Genomic DNA, 22411 nt, shown 5'->3' with positions numbered 1-22411 from the left:
AACTTGGTCTTGGGGAGAGAGAAGGAATCAGATGGTAAGTAGGGTCCAAAGAGCTAAGAAGAAGCCTGCAACTGCTGGTTTTGGTTGTGGGCCTTATCGCCTACTTCGTTGATCGGCGCCAATAGATGCTTTGTCGCTGGGGCTAGGGATGAAAAGCTCATCACAATGGAGGCCCATCCGGCAAAGATTGTTTACTGCCCCGACTGACCCACCCCGAACCAAGCATGCTAAAACCTGGGTCCAACTTGAACCTGACAAGAGTTTTGGGCTTCGGCAGGGTCAAGCCCTGATGGGCCTTGGATCAGGTCGTCCTGATGTAAACCCCTGATCAGAATCCTGGTTCAGATCAGATCTGGATCCAGAATCCATTATGAGATCTGAGTCCTATTAAGATCCATTAAAACACCTGGTTTTCTAAAAACAAATACAATATTGGGTCAGCATGAGTTTAATCCATATCCAAACCCTTTGCCACCCTAATCTTAATTAATTAACCATAAGCAAGCATAAGATCCCAACCTAAAATAGCATTATCCCTTGAGATGGTAGAATCCATCAAGGTCAACCCATTGAATTGGCATCTAGTAGTTGCTGGATCATGGTGAACCAATTGGTCATACTTTGAATGGATCCTAAAGAGACCATTTAAATTAAGTTATCTTAACCACAATTATAACTATATTTAAACTAAACTCTAGCACACAAACCATAATGTACAGTTGACTTAGAATAATATACCTCTTGGAACGTGTTTATATGAGGGTTAGATTTTTTATTTATTTATCTTTCTCTAGATATTATTAAGATGGTGGCCATGTTGACCCTCTTGGGAAGTACTCATGTTAGCAATAGGGGTGTCAACGGGTCAGGTTTGGTTTGGACCCAGGTAGAATCAGACTTGGACCAGATTTTTGGGTATGGTATTGGGTCCGGACCTGGGTCTAATTGGGTCTACTATAAGAGAAACCATACCCAGATCCGATAAGAACTACATGAACCAGACCGGGTAAAATAATATTTTTTTATCATTTTTACATTAAAAATTTGTGGGTCTTAATCGGAACTCGGGTCAGGTCCGGGTCTGGTATAAAATTTCACAAACTATACTCAGGTCTATGTATTAATCGGACCTTCTTGTCCGGACTTGACTCTTCATCGGGTCTTTTTATTTGTCACCATACCCAGACCCTATAGGGTTTGGTCCGGGTAAACCCGACCCCTTGACACCCCTAGTCATCAACCCAATTCTTGCTGAGCTCTCTTTATTTTGGGGAAAAGCAAAACCATGGATCCTGGCATTTCTTGGGAGGAATATTTCCGGATATTCCACTGTTCCTTCTTATTTAAGTTTTTGAACAGAAACAAAACTATGGATTCTGATCATTTTCTATAAAGTATTTCTTGATATGTACGCGTGCAGCATCGTGGATAATCCAACTACTAAAGAAGTGGTCATGCTTATAGATGAATGCAACACCTTGCTTTGACATTCCCACAAGCATAGTCCTGGTCAAGCTTTTTTTGGGCTCCGACCAGTTATTCAAAGTACCATTGGGTTTTGAACCTGCAACGTCCCACCACAAGGAGACGTGCACTCACAGTTCCTACCAACCAAGCAGAGCACCTGTTGGTACTATATATATAAACTTGATTTTATAGGGATGTGATCTATGAACTTGATTTTATAGGGATCAGTTCTTCAAGTGTTTTTCTAAGGTTCGAAAAATCAACGGTCTAAAATCTTTGTAAATTTTTCGAGGCTCCAAATATCATTGTTTTCATTAAAAACACATGATTCAAGTGTTGATTCCTCGTAAATTGACCATGCCCAACGCATATTAAGAGAGAGAAAGGAGAAATGGGTAGATGTGAAATTGATACATGTTAAATGTAAAAGTGCTAAATTAGTTTTTCTACCATTTTTCGTGATTTTTTTGCAGTTCCTAATCCATAAATGTGTTGGGCATGGTCAATTTACGAGGAATCAACACTTGAATCATGTGTTTTCAATGAAAACAATGATATTTGGAGCCTCGAAAAATTTACAAAGATTTTAGACCGTTGATTTTTCGAACCTTATAAAAACCCACCCATGTGTCAGAATAGAACACTTGAACTGATCCCTATAAAATCAAGTTCATAGATCACATCTGTACTGTCAGAATTTAAAAATAAAACGAAAAAACCCTGAAAAACTCATTTAGCATGTATTACTTGTACGGTCTAGAACCCTTGAGTCCACTTGGGGTGAGGACATAAAGATGTTAACGATCTCTCTTCTGGACCCAGGAAGAGGGTTTCCCCTTAGTGGTTTTTTGGGCAACACATACGCTTAAATTTTTTCCTTACCAATTAAGTTCTTGCAAGCTCTTGATTGTCTTTTTATGCTTCGCTATGCATTCATCCATCTCATTAATTGAACTTGGATGTATCTAATAATACCATTCCTTTTTTATAAGCTGCGATGTGCCATGTTGACAGTGGCCCTGTTTCGGTGTTCCTAGTGTAAAACTATATCAATTTTTTTCAAGTTTTATCACTCTTTGATTTTCATTTAATGACAAATCTGTTTTACTTCAAACTCAATTCATGAAAAGAACTTGGTTCACATCTCCTTTCCAACTTTAATCTTTAGAATGTACTCCCCTTCTGTTGTGGAAATAACAGCAAACTTATGCAGCTTACTCTACTATAAGATAGCCCTTTTTTTTCCAAAAGAGAGAAATAAGTGCAATTGCAACTTTTGGCACTATAGAAACTATCACATACATTAAGCTGCCAACTTTTGAAATATATGAAGCACCATCCAAGTACTTTGCCTTCCGGTTAATATAAAGTAACCTCTGAGTGGAATACTAACCAGCATGCCATCCTTCATGTTGAACCTTCGAAGCATTTATTCAACATAATCTTAATACTTATTAAAGATGTATGCAGGGCATCATTCTGCAAAATATTGACACAGATATCTTTTTTTAATAGCATGCAATGCATTATAGTATACATGTCATTTACAAATTTGTTTTAGACTTTTTTATTGAGGGAAAGATGCCCCATTACGCACAAGAGAGAGAGAGAGTGATAGTTTAGAAAGTTATCTATATGTAAATATTAAATTATAAAAAAATATATAGAGAGAGGGAAACATAAAAATATACTAATTATTAATAAAATCAGTTGAATTATAGATAATTTTCAAGTTAAAGAGCTTGTGTATGTGAGTGTCTTATATATGTGCATGTCTGTGACCCGTTCGATGATACTGTCTTTAATACTTTTTGAACATAATATATTCCTTAGAAGATATCTTTTTGATTGCTTACTCATTTTTGTAGGCCTTCTTAAATAAGACAATGCTGTTGAATTTCGAGGAAGCCTTGGGCTAAGTTTTTTTGGATCTATTGTGGCTTGCATTTCATCTATTTGAAAAAATGTACCTGACAATGTGCAATGTGCCAAGCAGATTTTTAAGATTAACGGTCAAAATCACTATATATATGATACTTGATTACAATTGCAAATTGAACATAAGGGTGTGTTTGGTCCATGAATGACAATCTTTGAACCGGCATTTGTGCTCATTTTGAGGGAATAAGAAGAGTTGTATCAATTATTTTAAAAAAAAATGAACCATTAATTATAGCCTTTTTAACATAATTTTCCTATCACCTTTAATATTTCTATTTCTATTTCTATTTTGTCAATGGACTATGGGGGATTTATTTCGTTGGGAGGGAAGCCATTAAGTGCCCCTTGATCATCATAATATATATATATATACACACACACACGCGCGCGAGAATGAGAAGGTGGGCAGAAAGCGCATTAGTCCATATGAGAACTGAACATATTAGGTCTCATTTCCCGTTCCGCCTCATTCTGCCCCATAATTTTGAAGTATTTTGTGATAGATATGAGCAGTTAGATGTGTTTAGCATATTCGATTTAGTGGGAATCAAGTCTTGGATCATGTTTTTTTGACAAAAAATCATGTTTTTATGAGCCTAAAAAAGTGATCCCAAAGCCGATTCTCACTAAACAAAACCTATGGATCACATCTATGGTGTTAGATATGGGGAAAAATGACAAAAAGGCTGATTTTTTAGGTGGCAGAACGAGAAGTTGGGCAAAAAGAGCACATTACTCTATATGAGACTGAACATATTAGGTCCCATTTCTCGTTCTGCTTCATAGTTTTGAAGTGTTTTATGATAGATCTGAACCTTAGATGTGTTTATCATGCGCGATTTATCGACTCTTGGATAATGTTTTTTCGACGAAAAAATATATTTTTATGGGCCGGGAAAAACTGTTACCTCCATAGCCATTGATTTTGGATCACCGAAAAAACCTGTATAAGGGTCAGATTTTGGTGATCCAAAAGCTGTTCCCACTAAACAAAACCTATAGATCACATATATCTATGGTGTTAGATGTGAGAAAAAATGCCAAAAACGATGATTTTTGAGAGGGGCATAACGGGAAGGTGGCCAGAAGAAGCGCATTACTCTATATATATTTGGTTAAAAAAGTTGGGAATAGCTTCATGGGATTTTCGCTGGAGGGTTATGTAAATATAAAATTCAATTATTTCATTTAACCTCGAATCTTTGCTGCATCTCAATAAGGGAATATCCCAATTTTCTAAGACTCCTCATTAATTAGGGTCCCTATTTAACTTCTTATTTAAGCCTTGAATTTATCAAAACCTCGAATCTTTGGAATCAAAATTGATTCCAATAGCGACTTTGATTGATGTCATATTTAGATATGCGTTTATTGTTGAGAATATGCCATCTACAAGATGAATATGCTCACATGGGTGGTTGAGAATATCCTTCCCTTTCGTTGAAGGGTTCTCCAGCCAGACACCTGATTCATGCTGGAGTAATTAGGCTTACCCACCACTACTTGATTCTAAAGTTGCAGATAAACAATGAAAAAAAAAGTTGAAGATAAATAAAATTGATAAATAGTGATTGTAAGTAGGGCAGGCAGAGCCAGCGCGGCTAGGTCTCTCATCCTGAGGGTGGTTTTTCTGCGCAAAAAAAAAAAAAAGATTAAGAAATGACAGCATTGTTGAGGTGAAGGTATACCTGCACCATATAGATGGGTAGTAGTGCATCCCATTTTTTAATTGTAGTATAAAAAAAAATTATTCTCCTTGAGCTTGCATTGATCTTATGACTATGGGTTATGTCAATTAGATAAGACTTTCATGGTTTTTTTAATTAGCGTTGAGAAAACACCCACCCGGGTCGCCGAGTGGCACCGGGCTTGGGGAGGATCGATGTGCTGACCCTGTCGTCTTCAACTCCCACCGGGTGTGCGAGTGCCTTTAACTGATGGGCTTCATAAGAGCTTGGGTGTCGGTGACCAAACTCGGGGTTTAACTAGCAAGGGGACAGGTCCATTAAGTAACCTGGTTCTCGGCGAGGGTTCCTCATCATAAAAAAAATATAGTGAGTTATTTTCCATAAAATAGGCACATAATTAAATGATTTTGTGTTGGCTCAGACCATATAAAATTAATACAATGCTACACTTGAGGTTAACTTAGCCATTGAGTCGGTCTAAATTCAGCTGAAAAAGAAAAATTGTTGGTCCAATAAAAGATCTGAATGCAGGCTAATCTATGCTATCGAGGTCGGGGTTTAACCAAATGCAGTCGGATGCTGGCCCTAATCAGAATGTGAATCTGCAGGATGGATCATGTCTAAACAAAACATGCAAAGCACAATTTATTCGATAACTTATGTGACAAATCTCTGTGATATCTTGAAATTTTAGATGACCAATTTAAACAACATATCATGACATTTTCACCAAAATGTAAATATCATGATTTTGTTGTGACGTTTACAATTTATCAGCTAGTTTTCTGTAAACAACATGTGTTTTTTACATTTTTTATTTCTTCTTATGAATATATTTTCTATTTTTAATCAGAAAATGACTCTTCACCCTCTCATGGTTTCCTAAATAATGGACACCCTACATCATAAAAAAATGTCATGTTGCAAAAACAAAAAATAAATTAAAACCATGTGATCTCAGGGACTGGTGTAAACTTTTTTTTGATGACGAGAAACCCTAACCGGATCACTTAATAGGCCTGCCTCCTTGTGAGGTAAACCGCAGGTGGCGTAAAATTGGGTCTAGGATGTAAATGGGTCGGACTCAGTTCTGACATACGCATTAATGAATCCGACCTAACTCGATCCAGACTCGATGCTTTATATGTGGTCAGTCGAATTATCCGTTGAGTGAAATTCAGATTGGGTTCAGATTCAATGTGCAAATCTAGGGATGGCAGTGAATTGGGGCAGGTGAGGGGGGACAAGCTCTCCACTCCGTCCTGTCTCAAAATTTTGTCCTTCATCTCCGTAAGGGTTTTGATTTTCGTTTTCATCTCCGGTTCATTCTCCATTTCATGTTCTCCATTAGGAGCGGGTTCAAACGGATCTCCATTTTTCCCGATCCACTATCATCCCTACACCACTGGGTTAGACTCGTTAGAGGAAGGAGAGAAGAGAGAAAGAGGTCGTGAAACTTAAGGTTAAGAAACAAATACATATATGAAACCTGTATCTTCAAACAGCTAAAATGTCTAAAACTTAAGGTTCATTCCCCGTTTCATGTCTTCCATCCCGGCTCCAAATAAGGTGAGTTCAAACAGATCTCCATTTTTTCCCGGTCCACAGCCATTCCTATGCAAATCTGCATACCAACAACAACAACAACTACAACTAGGCCTTCATCCCAAAACAATTGGGGTCGGCGATATGAACCAACAAAGAAAATCATTATGGGTCTTCCACATGAATCCTTTTCCTCCTTTCATTTCTGAATCTGCATACCAGATTTGTTAAATTATTAACTAGATGGTATCCGTTTTCCCAAAATTCAACTAATCAGATTCAGATTGGGTTGAATATCTGACCTTGACATCCCTGCTTGGTCAACTATTTGACAATTGAAATCAATTTTGAAACCAAACTGGACATTAGGTAAAAGGCCTTCAGTTGGTAAAACCCCTGGGTCTCCTGCACCCACCTGAGGCTACACTCAGCTTCGACCTTGTGACCGAAGAACCCGCTTGTGGTCATCCCATGTCAGGTAACAAACGGCGACCGCCTCTAAATTTGATCATGTGTGGCTTGCTGATAATTTGACTTGACTAAATCTCACTTGACCAGAACCACTGTCTGATTATAGACTTGTTCAGATTTCCGGCCATGTGAAGCTCCACATTAGAGTTGGGGACTGAAGCCGGTGTTCATTAGGGTGTGTTTGATTGTTTGTCACAGATTGAACAAAATTGTAGAACGAATGACATAACACGTGTTTTGTACCACCGTTCTGTTCTCCCCGCTCGGGGCAGGGGGTGAAACAGGGTTTCACTCAGAAGCCTCAATCAAATGCACCTTTAACGTGTGGCTGACGACACTAAAATACAGAATGCAGCCGTGACAGCCAAGCACTTTTACTAGTGCACAAGCAATGGTATTATGTAGCCTTGCATAAGTTGGCCCCATATGGCTTAAATATGATAGCTGAAAGAGTAAACAGTATTTAACCCCAAGGACACTTTGTACTTAAAACTTATGCAATAAATTTGGACGATATTTTGAAGTATCACTTATTTTAGGAATATTGATATTTTTGTCATAATAAAAAATGAACATAAGTTAGACGTGCGGTGCTAAAATAAAGAACTTTAGCGGCGGTCACCACGGCCACTAAAAGTGCTTTTTATGATGTTATCTCTCTCTCTCTCTCTATATATATATATAAAGTAATGCATTTCTTAAGCTCTTTTTTCATTAGATCTCATTAGGCACATTCAAAAATCATACTTTTAAGTATTTTTTCTCATGTCTAATGCCGTACATGTGATCTATAGGTTTTGTTTAGCAAGAACCGACTTTTGGATGGCCAAAATCTGACATGTATACAAGTTTTTCTGGTGATCCAAAATCGATGGCTATGAAGGTATCAGTTTTTTTGGCTTATAATGATAGATATGATCATGTGGCTAAAAGGCTTTTTTTCCCCTCTAAAAGCTAGGCCAAGGTAAAACTCATTATCATCGGCTGCATATTGACACACGGTCAAATGGTAAAACCCTTGAGGTCAATACTGCTACTAGAGAGTACACTCAGCTTTGACCTTGTGGCAATGTAGGTTTTATACTATGGTAATTGTTACAAGCAAATTTTTTTAACTTAAACTTGCACGACCTAAGTTTTCTAGAATCTTGTAGAGACTTAGCCGCCTTTGCAACCAACACCGCAGCTTCTTCAAAAATGGGTTTTTCTTCTTTTTTTTATTAACGAAAACCCTTTTTACACTTAGCCAATTACAAGTCATTTTCTTACATTTTCAAAGAGACAAACACCTCCTTTAAAAAGCCCGCCCTTTGATTTACAGAAGGGTGGAATGCACTACGTGGGTGCCACACTCGGCACCCACTTACCCCCATGCCACAATAGTTTCACCCGAAGCCACATACTTCGGGAGCGAGGTCTCTGCATGCCTCACCGCTTGAAGTCTAACTGGTGCACGTCTTGCGGTACCGCACGAAGTCACTTGCAACTGTCTGCATGCCTGACAGTTTTGCCCACAACACCTTTGTCGCGCGCTCATGTCAGTTTTGCCCGCAACGCATTTGCTGCATGCCTCTTTAAAATTCTTCCTGCCCGAAGCTGCGCACTTCGGTGAAGAGGCTTTAGCATGTTGCCTCAACCGACTTCCTTCCGCCCGCATGGGTCTAACTATTCCCGCCCTCCGACTCCTCCGGAGGCGTGGCCGATGAACTGCTCAACCACGTGGTTGTCACACTCGAACGTGACTTGGTGCCATTGCTAGCAGCATCTTCCGCCGAATGGGACCAACTGCTCCCGCACACTCCGCCTCCTCCGGAACGTGCCTTGTCATAACCGCCTCCATTCGGTTTTCGGTTATTTCATAATTTGGGTCTCACAGGCCTCCCCCACCCACCGAGCTCGATGTCCTTGTCGAGCCAGTTAAGTAGGAATTAACTAACTCTTCAAATTGTGAAAGAGTAGCATCGTGTTCTCAACTGTTCTGAGTCTCGGGTAAACCTTTTCACTTGACTAAGAACTCACGAAACTGGGCTTTCTTGCCATGGTCCTTCCATCCGTGGCCAAGGATTCGTTCTACTTGTCGATCAAACTACACACTCACGTTTGGTGGAGCTCGGTTGGACACTCCTCGTGCCAGTTCTTCACTATCGTCATGATAAGGCTTCAAAAAGCTTACATGAAAAACTGGGTGCGACTTAATCCTTGAAGGCAACTCCAGCCTATAAGCCATAGTGCCAATTTTCTTAAGCACTTTAAACGGTCTATCGTACCTCACAACTAAGCCATGGTGCATAAACTTGTTACTGATTTTCTTTCAAATCTGGGGTGTCAACTTAAGCATCACCGAGTCTCCTTCTTTGAACTCTAAAGTTCTTCTGTTTCACTCAGCTGCCTTGTTCATTCTTTTGACAACTTTGGCCAAACAGTCGCGTGCCTCATCCATAACCTCTCTTTTGTCACGAATTATTCTAACTGCAACAAGGCACTTTCCCTGTTCAATCAGACCTAAGTTCGCAAGAGTGAGAGGTTGCTGCCCCATCTCAGGTTCAAAGGGACTCCACTCAGTGCTATTAGACTTCTGCAAGTTGTAACAGAACTAGGTCATTTCAAGCAGTGTCACCAAATTCTTTTGATTCACGGTCACATAGTAACGCAAGTATTCCTTCAATATTGCATTTATCCGCTCAGTCTGTCTGTCGCTTTGCGGATGGTTGCTTGTTGAAAAGTTTAACTTTGTGCTAAGCAACTCAAAGAGATAAGTCCAAAATCGCTCTGTAAATCTGGCATCATGGTCACTCACTATGTCAACAGGGATACCCTAATACTTTACCACATTGCTGAAGTAGAGTATGGCTGTCTGTTCAGCAGTGCATGCTTTCAAGGCTGGGATAAATGTCTCATACTTAGAGAACCAATCAATCACTACCAAGATTGAACCCATGTCGTTCACCTTCGACAATCCCATAATGAAGTCCAAAGACACACTCTGTCAGGGTCGCTCTAGAATGGGGACTGGCTGAAGTAGCGTGCCTGATCGCAGTCGCTCCACCTTATCATGTTGACATAACAATTATGTTCGAATATAGTGTTCGACATCTTCCTTCATCTTTGGCCAAAAGAACCTCGATTCACCAACACCAAAGTGTGGTCCTGGCCCGAATGGTTGGCCCAAGGACTGTCATGCATCTCCTTTAAGAGATTTCGCAGAATGCCTCATGTCTTAGGCACATAAACTCGACTATCTTTAGCATACAAGATTCCTTCTTGCAACCAAAACTGTCGACATGTGCCCTCCTTCACTATGCCAATCAAACGAGCCACAACTACATCCTTTGTCGAGGCTTCTCGAATTCACTGAAGCAACTCCCTAGTTACTTGCGATAGCGCAACTGCGACACACATGTTGGCTTGCGTGCCTCAACTCAATGCATCGACTGCTTGGTTAGAGTTGCCTGACCGGTGCACTATCTCCATTTCAAATTCCGCTAAAAGTCCTGCCAGCGTGCCTGTTTGGCACTCAACTACTTCTGTGTCAAGAAGTAGCTATTTGCTACATTATCTGTTCGAACAACAAAGGGTCTCCCCAATAGATAATGCTGCCACAATTTCAAGCAGTGGACCACAACTGTCATTTTCTTCTCATGAGTTGTGTAGCGTCGTTCTGCATCTAAATGTTTTCGACTTTCATAAGCCATCAGGTGTACTGCCTGCATTAGGACACTGCCCAATGCTCAATCTGAAGTATTGGTTTCCACTTTTAAGGACTGTGTAAAGTCCAGCAATCGCAAGACTGGCTCACTTGCAAGCTTCTCCTTAAGCAACCAGAATGCTTCATCACAGCTTAGCGACCACTGCCACAGTCACCCCTTCTTTAGCAAGTCAGTTAAGGTTGCAGCTAGGCGTGAGTAACCTTCCACAAAACACCTATAATAATTAGCTAACCCCAAAAATTATCGCAACTCAGACACCCCTGTAGGCGTTGGCCACTCCCAAATAGCTTGAACCTTCTGTGGATCCATCTGCACCTTACCTCGGCTAACATAATGACCGAGAAAGGGGACCCTTGGCTGAGCAAAGGTACATTTCTCTGGTTTGAGAAACAACCAGTTTTTCTGCAACTTGTTAAGCACTGCCTCCAAGTGCTTCATGTGGGTCTCCAAAGAGGGACTATAGACGACTATATTGTCTAAGTATACAACCATGAAATCATCAATGTAGGGCCAAAATACATTGTTTATTAAGTTGCAGAATGTGGCTGGCGCATTACACAACCCAAAAGGCATTACACAATATTCAAACAAACCATACCGAGTAGTATATGCTATTTTCAGTTCACCCCCCTCAGCTATCCTGACTTGATAGTATCCTACTCTCAAATCCAACTTAGTGAAGATTTTTTCCCCTCCTAGCCTATCAAACAAGTCCTCCACTCTCGGTAGAGGGTATTTATTTTTCACTGTCAGCTTGTTAAGGGCGCGATAATCCACACACATCCGAAGTGAGTTGTCTTTCTTCCGTTGGAACAACACCAACGCTCCATAAAGAGCCTTGGATGGTTAGACATAGCCTGCCTGCAACAACTCATCCAACTGTCACCGCAACTTCGCTAGTTCAGGTGGGGATATCTGATAAGGCGCCTATGCAGGAGACCAAGCACCCACCACCAACTCAATGGCATGATCAACATCACGTCTCTACGATAATTCCTTAGGCATTTTGTCAGGCATCATGTCAACAAACTTGCCTAAGATCTCCTGCACGGGCAAAGGAATTTCGCCTGCCTCCTTCTCAGGCACACTTTTCACTAACGACGGCATCACTTTTGTCATCAGGGAAACAGAAATAAGCGGAACAAGGCATGATCGCACCTCATCTACAATCATCAACGACTGCAAATGCTTCCAAACAATTGCTATGGCTTGGCTAAGGAACTCTACTCCCAACATCGCATTGAAGTCGTCAAGCGTGCAAGCAGTGAAGTTGCACACTCCTCTCCACATACCAACTTTCGCCGGCACAACCAATGCCTCACCGCTCATAGTCGATGGGCTGACATTGATGGCTTTAACTTAGCATGGGTTTGGGGTAAGCCGCAGCCCGAACCTTTCCACCACACGGGTCGACACAAAGTTGTGTGTTGCCCCTGTGTCAATAAGGACATAGCCAGGCACTTCGTTCTGGCGGACCATTGTGTAAAGTAGTCCCGGGCTCAGAGGTGCTTCATTCATCGCCTGTCGTAGAGTGTTCACCAACCACATGGGGTTCATGCGCACCGGGTCATCCGAAGTAGATGACAAGAGCTCTTCCGTTGGCTCTTGCATCACTGTCGCATTCATCTCCTTGTGTTGCGGGCACTCTCGAGCACAGTGAGACCCCTTGCAAATAAAGCATCCCGAGAAGTTAGAGGACTTTAAAGAACTTTCTCTTGAATTCTCCTTTTACCGTTGTCCTTGCCCTTAGGTTGTTTCTCATATTTCTGTGACCGGCTCTTCGAGGATTCAGTGCCAGTGTGCATCTGAAAATTCAAGAGATGGTCGGCCACTGCCAAGGTCGAAGGTACGCCTTCACTTCCTACCGTCTAAGCTTTGTTTGGGCCCACAACTAAAGCCCAAGCATAAAGTAGAAGAGCTTATCCTCTTCATCCATCGTCTTTATGTCAAGCATCAGAAAACTGAATGCCTTGACATACTCACGCACAAACTAAGTCTATTTCAAACGGTGTAGTCTTTCTTTAGCCAACCAAGCAACTTTGGAAGACATGAACCGGTGCTTGAGTTCCTGTTTCATGTAATCCCAAGCAATGATAGGCAACTTTTCAGCGTTGCTATCTTCCTCGAGCTTGGTCTTCCACCAAAGCTTTGCATCGCTGTGTAGATACATGCTTGCGATGGTGATCTTATCCTCCTCTTTCGTATGAACAACCTTAAAGTATTGTTTCATATCCCAGAGATAGTTCTCAAGGTCTTTCTAACTCCGAGCACCAAGAAAAGCCTTAGGCTTAGGGACTTTAATCTTCAGTGTTTCTGAAACTATGGTGTTGCCCAACACTCGATGTAGAATGATCACCTCTCGTTCTAGTCCATTTACGGTTTCGGCCATCTCTTGACGAATACCTTCGAGAAGGCCATCAACGTGAGTCACTATTTCTCTTACTTGGCGCTCCAAGGCCGCCACACGACCTTATCCTTTATTGGACAGAGTAGCAGCGTCTCCAACTTGTGAAGTTAGGGAACCGATCGACTTTTCCAATCGTCCCAATCGTTCACAGATTTCAACCACGGCAGCCATGGTTTTTCCTAAAAAACCAAAGCTCTGATACCAAATGTTACAAGAAATTTTTTTTCTAATTTAAGCTTGCACGACCTAAGTTCTTTGAAACCTTGCATAGACTTAGCAGCCCTTTGCAACACACCGAAGCTTCTCCAAAGAGGGATTTTTCTATTAACGGGAACTCTTTTTACACTTAGTCAATTATGAGGCATTTTTTTCTTTTTTCATAGAGACAAGCGTCTCCTTTAAAAAGCCCGCCCTTTGGTGGGTGCCACACTGGGTACCACTTACCCCCACGCCGCAACAGTTTTGCCCAAAGACACACACTTCGGGAGTGAGGTCTCCGCATGCCTCACCGGCGCCTGTCAGTTCTTCCTGCAGTGCATTTGCCGCACACCTCTTTCAATTTCTTTTCGCCCGAAGCCACGGGCTTGGACGAAGAGGCTTTAGCATGTTGCTTTCAACCGACTTCCTTCCACCCGCATGGGTCTAACTGTTCCCACCCTTGGGAGGCGTGGCCAATGAACTGCTCGGCCACGTGGTTATCACACTCGAACATGACTTGGCACCATTGCTTCCAAAACGTGCCTCATCGTAAATGCCTCCATGCCGTTTTTGGCTATTTCATAAATTGGGTCTCACAGTAGTCCTGTACCATCTGACAAACCATGGTCACCCCAATCCAAGGAGGTGGGGAGCCCTTGTGTGAAACTCCGCATTTTCCTTTGGTGAATTGTGAACGTGGGTAAGCCATAATACGATGGTGATATCATGTTGCCGTGATATACATCAACATGTGCAGCGTTAATGCTGTAAGTTGAATCCAATTGAAACATGTCACGTTCTTTGTGAATGGTTCAAAGATTGGCACTTTCGCCTCACAAACTGAACATATGAGGTGATCAAGCTCGGCTTATTTTTGTGGTGAGTTAAGTCGAGTCTGAGCTCATGGCAAGCTTAAGCTTAAAAAAAGGCTGAGTTTGAGCTGACTTATGTATTAAAAATAAATTCAATTGAACTCTAGACCTATTGATCTAAGCACAAGCTAACAAATTCAATTGAAGTCTAGACCTATTAATCTAAGCACAAGCTAACTCGGTTTTATAGAAAAAATTACATTATCTCAAAGTTTGAAACAATAGGATTCCAGCTTCAAACTTATTGCTTGCAAGCCAAACACTTTAATTATTTATTTTACACAATATTATATGATGTAAAATACATTTAAAATATATTTATTATTATTGATCAAGCCCATATGAACCAAGCCTAGCTGAACACCTGTTGACCATGTTTGGCTTGATGAACTTATTTTATGAGTTTAAAATAAGCCTTTTTTACCTTTTAAGCATAAGTTCAAGGCTCCTTTCCAATTAAAGACCGTGTATTTTCATCATTATCTTTATTTATTACACTCAAAATATATTATACAAAAAAACATATGTTTTTATCTATTACGAGCTCACCCGAGTCAAGTGGAGCCGAACACTCTGTGTTCAGGCTCAACTTGTTTAAGCTAAACGAGCTACGCGTGGCTCAGCTCCTCAGCTATATGAACCGAGCCGAATAGAGAGCTGTTCGGTTCATTTACCAACCCTAATATTGCTGAGTGAACAAGATATCGTTTTATATAATAGCTGACTATATATATCCATGAATGACAAGACATGGATGCGCCATTTAGTGCCTGAAAGAACCTGGTCTGGTCCACCTGTTGCAACCACCAGTCAAATCCAACTTCATGAGAATATCCCTATCTCATAATTCATTTTTTATACGTTTTATATTACATACTTTTGCAATTAAAGAAAATAATGAAACGATTGTAAGTGGGTAGGACCGTAGTAGGATACATGTTGACCTTAGCGTATCCAACCATTCCATATCCGATCCAATTCATCATAAAATGACAGTGGATGTGGATCAACGTGGACCTTATCCCACACATTTTCAGCAACCAATAAATAAATGATGAAACTGAAAGCGTTTATTATTATTATTAATTTTAAATGAGTTGCTGTCTCAAGTCTGAACTGAACCAAGCTCTCATATTGGACCTGATCTTAACCTGAACCAGATCTCCCAGCAGATTCAGTCGACGGTCTGGTTTTATGGATGCCAATGATCAGAGAGTTAGGCTGAGGCTGAGCTTTATTCAAGCTAAGATGAGCACGGGGCTCATCGAATCATTACTCAAGGAGAGGGATTATTATAATGCATGGATAGCGGGACAAGCCCAAGGTAGGGTTGGGGTTCCTATGGGATTGACACGATGCCCTATAAGGTCAGGGGAGTAGGGCGTCCCTTCGAGACACTCAAAGGTCAGGCAGAGGACAATTGGCTGCCAATGGGTCAGTCAGGAGATTCCTTGAATTGATTGCCCTTCACCCATCACCAAGAAATACTCTCTCTCTCTCTCTCCCTCTCTTATTTATTCCCTGTACGTATAGGAGGCAGGCTAAGAAATCAGTTTTCCCGTGACGTATGGAAACCTGTGAAATACTTTCTCAGTTGAGAAAATGACATATTTTCTTAGGTGGGTGTTTGTGGCAAGTTTGAAAGACTCAAGTGGCAGTGGTGAACGTACCAACTAGTAGTGAGAAACAAACCGAGCAGCTGTCTGACCACAAATCCGTAGAGTCAAGTTTTGACAAGCTCCCTCAAACATCCCATTGAGAGAATGGGCAGGGCTTGTAAGACGATTATGAAATCCAAATTCCATAAAAAAACACAGGATGTGCAAATCTCCAAAAAGACTTGTCTAAAATGAAAACTTACAGCATATAAGGGTAGGGAGCATATCGAGGAATGAATCTATTAGTGGGAATCCCACTTCAACCCAAGTCCAATATTGCGGGATTCAGTGAGAATCCAATCCGAAAGGCATCAAAGTCACTGTAAGAATTGGTGAATATTGAATTGGCTGTCATCAAATCAAGCCTAGTGCTCAACCGGTTCGACCTTCAGGGATACATTGTCCCGATCCTATTCACACCAGCCTCTCTACTTTTTCTCTTCTACCAGTTTCTCTCTCTCTAGGCTCCCGGGTCCATGTCCAAGTCGAACTACTCTCTCTCTCTCTACTTTTTCTCTTCTACCAGTTTCTTTCTCTAAGCTCCCGGGTCCATGTCCAAGAGAGAGATCACGGGGTGACGAAGGCGCCAGCGCGGATGTGAAGAATCGGCATGGGAATATGCAAATCTAATCCCCTCAAGATTCCTTTTGTACGCGACGATCCGAGCTCGAGACTCCCTCCACCCTCGAAAATCTCCCCTCTTTCTCTCTCTAGAAACCAAAAGTAGTATTAGTAGAAAGAAATAAAGGCCCGGAGAAGTTTATTCACTTCATCAATGAATCAGATTCCCATCTTCCCCCTCTTCCTCTCTTCTTCATTTAATGGTTTCTATCCCTGAAGGATTCACCACCGACTTCTCTCCTTCTGTTGACCTCTCCCCAACGTCCCTTCTTCTTATGGATCTTTGACACCTCTTTCTATTTTGAGTGTCACGAGATATCACTGTATGCTCTTCTTCTTCTTCTTTTCCTTCTCTCTCTTCTTTTTTTTTGGTGTTTGGTTTTGAGTGTTTTTAGAGGAAATGGAGATGGGTAGATGCCAGGAGTACATAGATGCTCTAGAGGAAGAGCGCAGAAAAATTCTGGTTTTCCAAAGAGAGTTGCCTCTATGCCTGCAACTTGTCACCCAAGGTGGGTCTCTCTCTCTCTGAAATTTTCTGACAAAAAAAAAAACACTTTTTCTCCTTATTTTCTGAGGTTGGTTTCTCCCGTTTTGTGTTTTTTTTTGTCATTTGGAATAGCTCGGTATTGTGTATGATCACCCATATGAAATTTTCTCTTACTCTGAGAGCGCATTTTTCTAGCTTATTGTAAAAATTTTGGCTTCTGACGTCGGTCTTTTTGCTTTTCGATCAGCCATTGAGGCATACCGACAACAGCTAGCAACAGAAATAACAGGTGGCCGATCTGACTGTGAAGAGACGTCTAGTGAAGGCCCTGTTCTGGAAGAATTCATGCCCATCAGGAGGGAATCGGATGATACCCAGAATCAGAATCACAAGGAAGATAGTGAAGATGGGTGTCATGACAAGGATAATAAGCCTGACTGGTTAAGGTCTGTTCAGCTATGGAGTCAAGATTCTGAAACTTCTGTAAAAGAGGTACTTTCCATTATCTTTGATGTGGGTTTTTATGGATTTATTATGATACCAAGGGCACTTGATGAATAAGTGAGGTATTCTATGGGAAAAACCCAAGCTTTATTATGGGTCTAAACCCAGTATAGTGAGATGCGAAATTGGGAATTTCCTGAATCTAAGATAAACTTCATTTATCTAGGAAATATGGTGCGATAAGTAATGGATTGAGCCTTGAGCATATAGATTTTATAAATAGGCCAAGTGGAATTTAGGGAATATGATGTAATGACTCTTGGACTTGAAATTGAAGACAAAATTTTGATCAAATACATGATAAATGGATTTTAGGAATCTCTCTCTCTCTCTCTCTCTCTCTCTCTCTCTGGGTTCATGGTTGGGAGTTAATATTTGAGAAAAACCATTGCTTTAGTTCTACGAAAAAACGAGAATATCTTCTTCAATCCCTCGTACCATGAGAATAAACCTTCCTTGCTTCCATTATGGTTAATGTTTAATTGTTTACAAATCCTTTGCTTATTTTATGCATGTTGCTTAGAACTTGTGAATTGAAGACAAATTTACTCTCTCTCTCTCTCTCTCCTTTCCCGTTGTCACCATCTCTTGAAGTCTAAAAGAGGTGTTATTGAAGAAACCAAGTCGCCTGCATTCTAGACTTGGGTTTCAGTAAACCTTGTGCTGAGCCTTTTAAATTTTACAGTTTTTACTGGAATAAACAACTGAAGAAAACCGCCATCACTTTCGTCTTTGTTTTCCCTATTACTTATTATCAAAAAGTGAAGTTTCAATCGTTTTAATCCTAATTGGAGATGGACTTGGAGGGGTTGTGTTAATCCTTATCACTTTTAGTTGATTTATTCCTGTGTTTTAAGGACCAAATGGCTACTGGTTCTAGTTTACCTTTGAATTACTGAAACTATTTAAACCAAACGAAGTATTCAAGATCTCCCTCTTGTTGGATGAAGGCTGTAGATTCATGTAGAAAATCATTGAGTTCAGAGACCAAGAAGAGAGGTGCTTTCCATCCTTTCTGTAAAGAAAAGAGACCTCCATCTGCTACTGCTACTGCTGCTGTCGCTGCTCCTGCACCCACTGTGGTGGCAAGCTCAACTACCGAAGGGGAGGACAAAGAATCACAGAAGAAGTCAAGGAGATGTTGGTCACCAGAATTGCACCACCGATTCCTTCATGCTCTTCAACAACTTGGTGGCTCCCATGGTTAGTTATCTCCACCGACATTTTATTTTTTCCTTGATTTAATCTTTTTTTTATTGAAGTTTTAGTATCGATTGTGGGCTGCTTCTGTTCATCGGATGATAGATTTAGATACTGAAAGTGATTTTTTTTCACAGCTGCAACACCAAAGCAGATAAGAGAGTTAATGAAGGTTGATGGTCTCACCAACGATGAAGTCAAGAGCCACTTACAGGTCCCTCTCTCTCTCTCTCTGAAAATATACTAAAATATTCAAGTTATTATGTATGCGTGCATGATTTCCATGAAGTTGTCCTTGTTTATGTAGGATCATTTTTTATTTGCAATAAAAAAGTGCTGTGGTGAATCGTTTGGATTTGTGATGATATCTGTGTATCTATCGGAAGTTGAATAAAATCATTTTTAAATTGGAGTGGAGAATCCCTTGATTTTTTTTGTGATTAATCATTGTTAGGAGAAATTTCAGGATAATGTTATTAATACTTGTACCTAGCTGGAGGGTCTGTTCACGAAAGTTATTGCATTTGAAATTGACCACCATACGGTTTAGAGTTCGTACAACAAACATGGTGATGAAACTTTCCTTGTTAAGGATAAACACCAACTTTTAACCCTATCTTAAGTATTTTTTTTTTACAAATTAACTGGTCTAGTTTATGTCTAGATTATTTTCCTTTTTAATGTCCCCACAAGTAGGCTGAAGCTTATTATGATGTTAATAATTAGAAAATGCTACGTCAACACACTTTACGTAGGAAAACAACCATTGTTAGAATCAGTTTTTGAATCGAATCAATTTAAAAAATAAAAAAAGCCAGAACCAGTCTGAATCTAATTGAACCAGATCCGGTTTAAATCAGTCTATTTGAAAAACAAGTTTGTTGAAAAATTCAGAAAAAAACAAAAAAAATTCAAAAAATAGATGTATACAGGCCAGGTCGATTCAGCTGCATATCCAGATTTCATAGGAGCCCAAATCAACCCCTGCATCAAATAAAAAAGGGGTCAATTAGAAAGTAACAGGGCCAACATCTCTTTCTGTCAAAGATTTATCTGGTGTTCCAAAATTTCTACTGATTTACTGATTGCTATTTGTGCCAACAGAAATATCGTTTACATACAAGGCGTGTTCCAAGTACATCTATTCCGATGAGCAATTCTCAGCCAGCACAGTTTGTTGTGGTGGGTGGTATCTGGGTTCCACCAGAGTACACTGCAGTAGCATCTTCTGGCCGAGCACCTGAAGCCGCACGGGCAGCTATCTATGCACCCTTGCCAACAACTCCTGCACCATCAGTAACAACAGCAACATCGACTCGGGCATTAACGTCGAAGCCAAAGAAACAAACACAGCAGCAATCTCGAGATGGGCCCTTACCATCAGATAGAAGGGGTGGTGATAAAAGTGGAAGCAGGGAAGAGCACAGCATTGGTGAGGATGCAAGCTCCTCAGCCACTTCTTCCTCCCACGCTACCACCTCCCCTGCTCTGTAAACTATTATACATATTTACGCTTTTTGATACACAAATAGGTAAATATGGAGTCACGGTGGCCTTTGTATGTTTCTTTAACCGATATGTTTATCAGATTTTGTTCCTATAGGTAGTGCAATAAAGCAAAAACTTGGACCATGACATTAGATGGGTTTAAAGTTTGAGCCCCTGACCTGGTCTATAACCTAGGAGAGCAACAGACCTTTTGTTTGAAATAGTTGGCTGTGTTGACTTTGGACTATTTATATAAATGAGAACTCACTTAAATTTAACATTTCACTTGTCAATGGGGAGGCTTGTAACTTGGACCATGACATTAGATGGGTTTAAAGTTTGAGCCCCTGACCTGGTCTATAACCTAGGAGATGAGCAAACCTTTTGTTTGAAATAGTTGGCTGTGTTGACTTTTGACTATTTATATAAATGAGAACTCACTTAAATTTAACATTTCACTTGTCAATGGGTAGACTTGTAAGTTCTGAGGGGTTCTGTTTGCAAATTTTCACTTATTTTCACTGCAAGGTAATGCATCCAAATTGTATGTTTCTCTATATTTCAAGGGAAGATGTTTGGGCAACTACCTTGTTTGATGAGGTTGAATATTCTCAAGGGTTTGTAAAGAATAAACAATAGAATTTATGTTAAACGTTGAAGTCGGACACCCCTCTGGTTAGATCTAATCTAGATTTGCATGAACATTAAATTGCTGAACATGAGATGAGCTGTTTTTCTGATTCACTGAGGTGGATTGAGATGTTAAGGCCTCATCTTCAATTGCAAGTACATTAAGCCAGTTCAACTCAGCACCAACATGGGCAACTTGACTTGAGATGCTGGTGTTGCCAGCCTGACTTAATACGGTGGTCTGAGCTGGGCTGGTTGGCTTGTCAGAATCCATGCGGTTTGGTCCGTTGTCTTGACCTGTTCCATTACAATTATTAAAATATCCTACTGGGTTTGATACTCTAAGAGAGAGAGAGAGAGAGAGAGAGAGAGAGAGAGAGAGAGAGAGAGAGAGAGAGAGACTGTCATCCTAGTTGAGTCTACAAGGCATATATTTGAGGTAATATTCCAAGGCTGATGGGGGTCTTTGGTTAAAAAACAAATTGCATGCTCAACTGTGGGACAGGTTGAGGTGCAGGGTCAGGCATATTCATTTTGGCCTACGAGAGATACCAGTCTTTGGATTGGCTTTCCTTCTCACCAAAGAAACAGCGCATGTCGGCCACGATCTCTGGTTGATGAGATCCAATACTTACCCTCCAAGAAGATGCACAAGAAGGTGCCATCCCCCATTTTACCTTCTAAGAATATCCAGAAGAAAGTGCCAACATTGGATACTTTTGTTTGTATTTGGTGTGGTCCTGCATCAGATTCTAAGGGAGCTTGTCTCTTCCCACTACTTTATCCAATAAAAACCATAATATCTTGCAGATCAAACTTTCCGGCCATAATTCTAAAATCCACCACCACATTGATGAGCCTTAATGTTTAGTTTTGGTGGGCCCATTTCATTCATATAGATAGAGTGGACCATGCATGTTCAGCCATAGATCAAGAGGATCATCTGGATCTGTGAGTGGTGCTGAGTCCCAGTCCCACCAAAGATTCCGTCTTTGGTGACTTGCTTCTGTGACAGGGTCAAGGATGTTCAGCCGCAAGCAAATGGTAGATGGGCCCCAAGATGCATTTTGCCTGTGTGAGAGTGTGCTACACAATGAATATTTTCTTTTTGAGAGGCGTACTATACAATGAATATTGTCTGCAAGATAATTTCTAGGTTGGTTGCTTTGGGCTTTGCGTAGATTCGACGAAAACACGGGATGACCTCTTTGCTTTGAATGATCTCCAGCAGACGGCGGATCAGGTGCAATCACAGTGCACACTTTAGTGTGCCGCGGCACTTGATCCGCCGTCCATCCTCTGTTGGGCCCCACAGCTGACAGGCTGCATCCCAAGATGGAAGGCGGATCACATGCATGTGGCACACTAAAGTGTACAATGTGATTGTACCTGATCTGCCCTCTCTCCAGCAAAACACACACACACACAGAGACACTCATTTGGATCACCTATAGCATGTTCTGCTTACTCGTTACATTAAAGTCGACTCCAACATGTTCCTTGCCATTTCAAAAAAATATTCTCTCA

The 22411-nt window shown here is 40.8% G+C and overlaps 1 protein-coding gene across 1 annotated transcript; it reads left to right on the top strand.

The window, feature by feature from the left end:
- Nucleotides 1–16648: 16648 nt before the first annotated feature.
- Nucleotides 16649–20398, top strand: LOC149827301 (transcription factor HHO3-like). Its single transcript, XM_090020285.1, has 5 exons — nucleotides 16649–17084; nucleotides 17310–17554; nucleotides 18517–18769; nucleotides 18904–18980; nucleotides 19871–20398. Exons 1-5 carry the CDS (start codon nucleotides 16976–16978, stop codon nucleotides 20258–20260), a joined length of 1074 nt encoding a protein of 357 aa, XP_089876411.1. The 5' UTR covers nucleotides 16649–16975; the 3' UTR covers nucleotides 20261–20398.
- Nucleotides 20399–22411: the final 2013 nt, after the last annotated feature.

Source organism: Nuphar pumila, chromosome 10 (assembly GCF_984573655.1).
Source record: "Nuphar pumila chromosome 10, dmNupPumi1.hap1.1, whole genome shotgun sequence".
Classification (NCBI taxonomy): domain Eukaryota; kingdom Viridiplantae; phylum Streptophyta; class Magnoliopsida; order Nymphaeales; family Nymphaeaceae; genus Nuphar; species Nuphar pumila.
This window is presented reverse-complemented; position numbering and strand designations above follow the sequence as displayed.

What these genes read in the sequence shown, in the direction of transcription:
- LOC149827301 (XM_090020285.1), top strand. Translation starts at nt 16,976, where the DNA reads ATGGAGATGGGTAGATGCCAGGAGTACATAGATGCTCTAGAGGAAGAG. An exon ending in CTGAAACTTCTGTAAAAGAG is followed by an intron (nt 17,555 to 18,516) that starts GTACTTTCCATT and finishes TGTTGGATGAAG; the next exon opens with GCTGTAGATTCATGTAGAAA. An exon ending in ACAACTTGGTGGCTCCCATG is followed by an intron (nt 18,770 to 18,903) that starts GTTAGTTATCTC and finishes TTTTTTTCACAG; the next exon opens with CTGCAACACCAAAGCAGATA.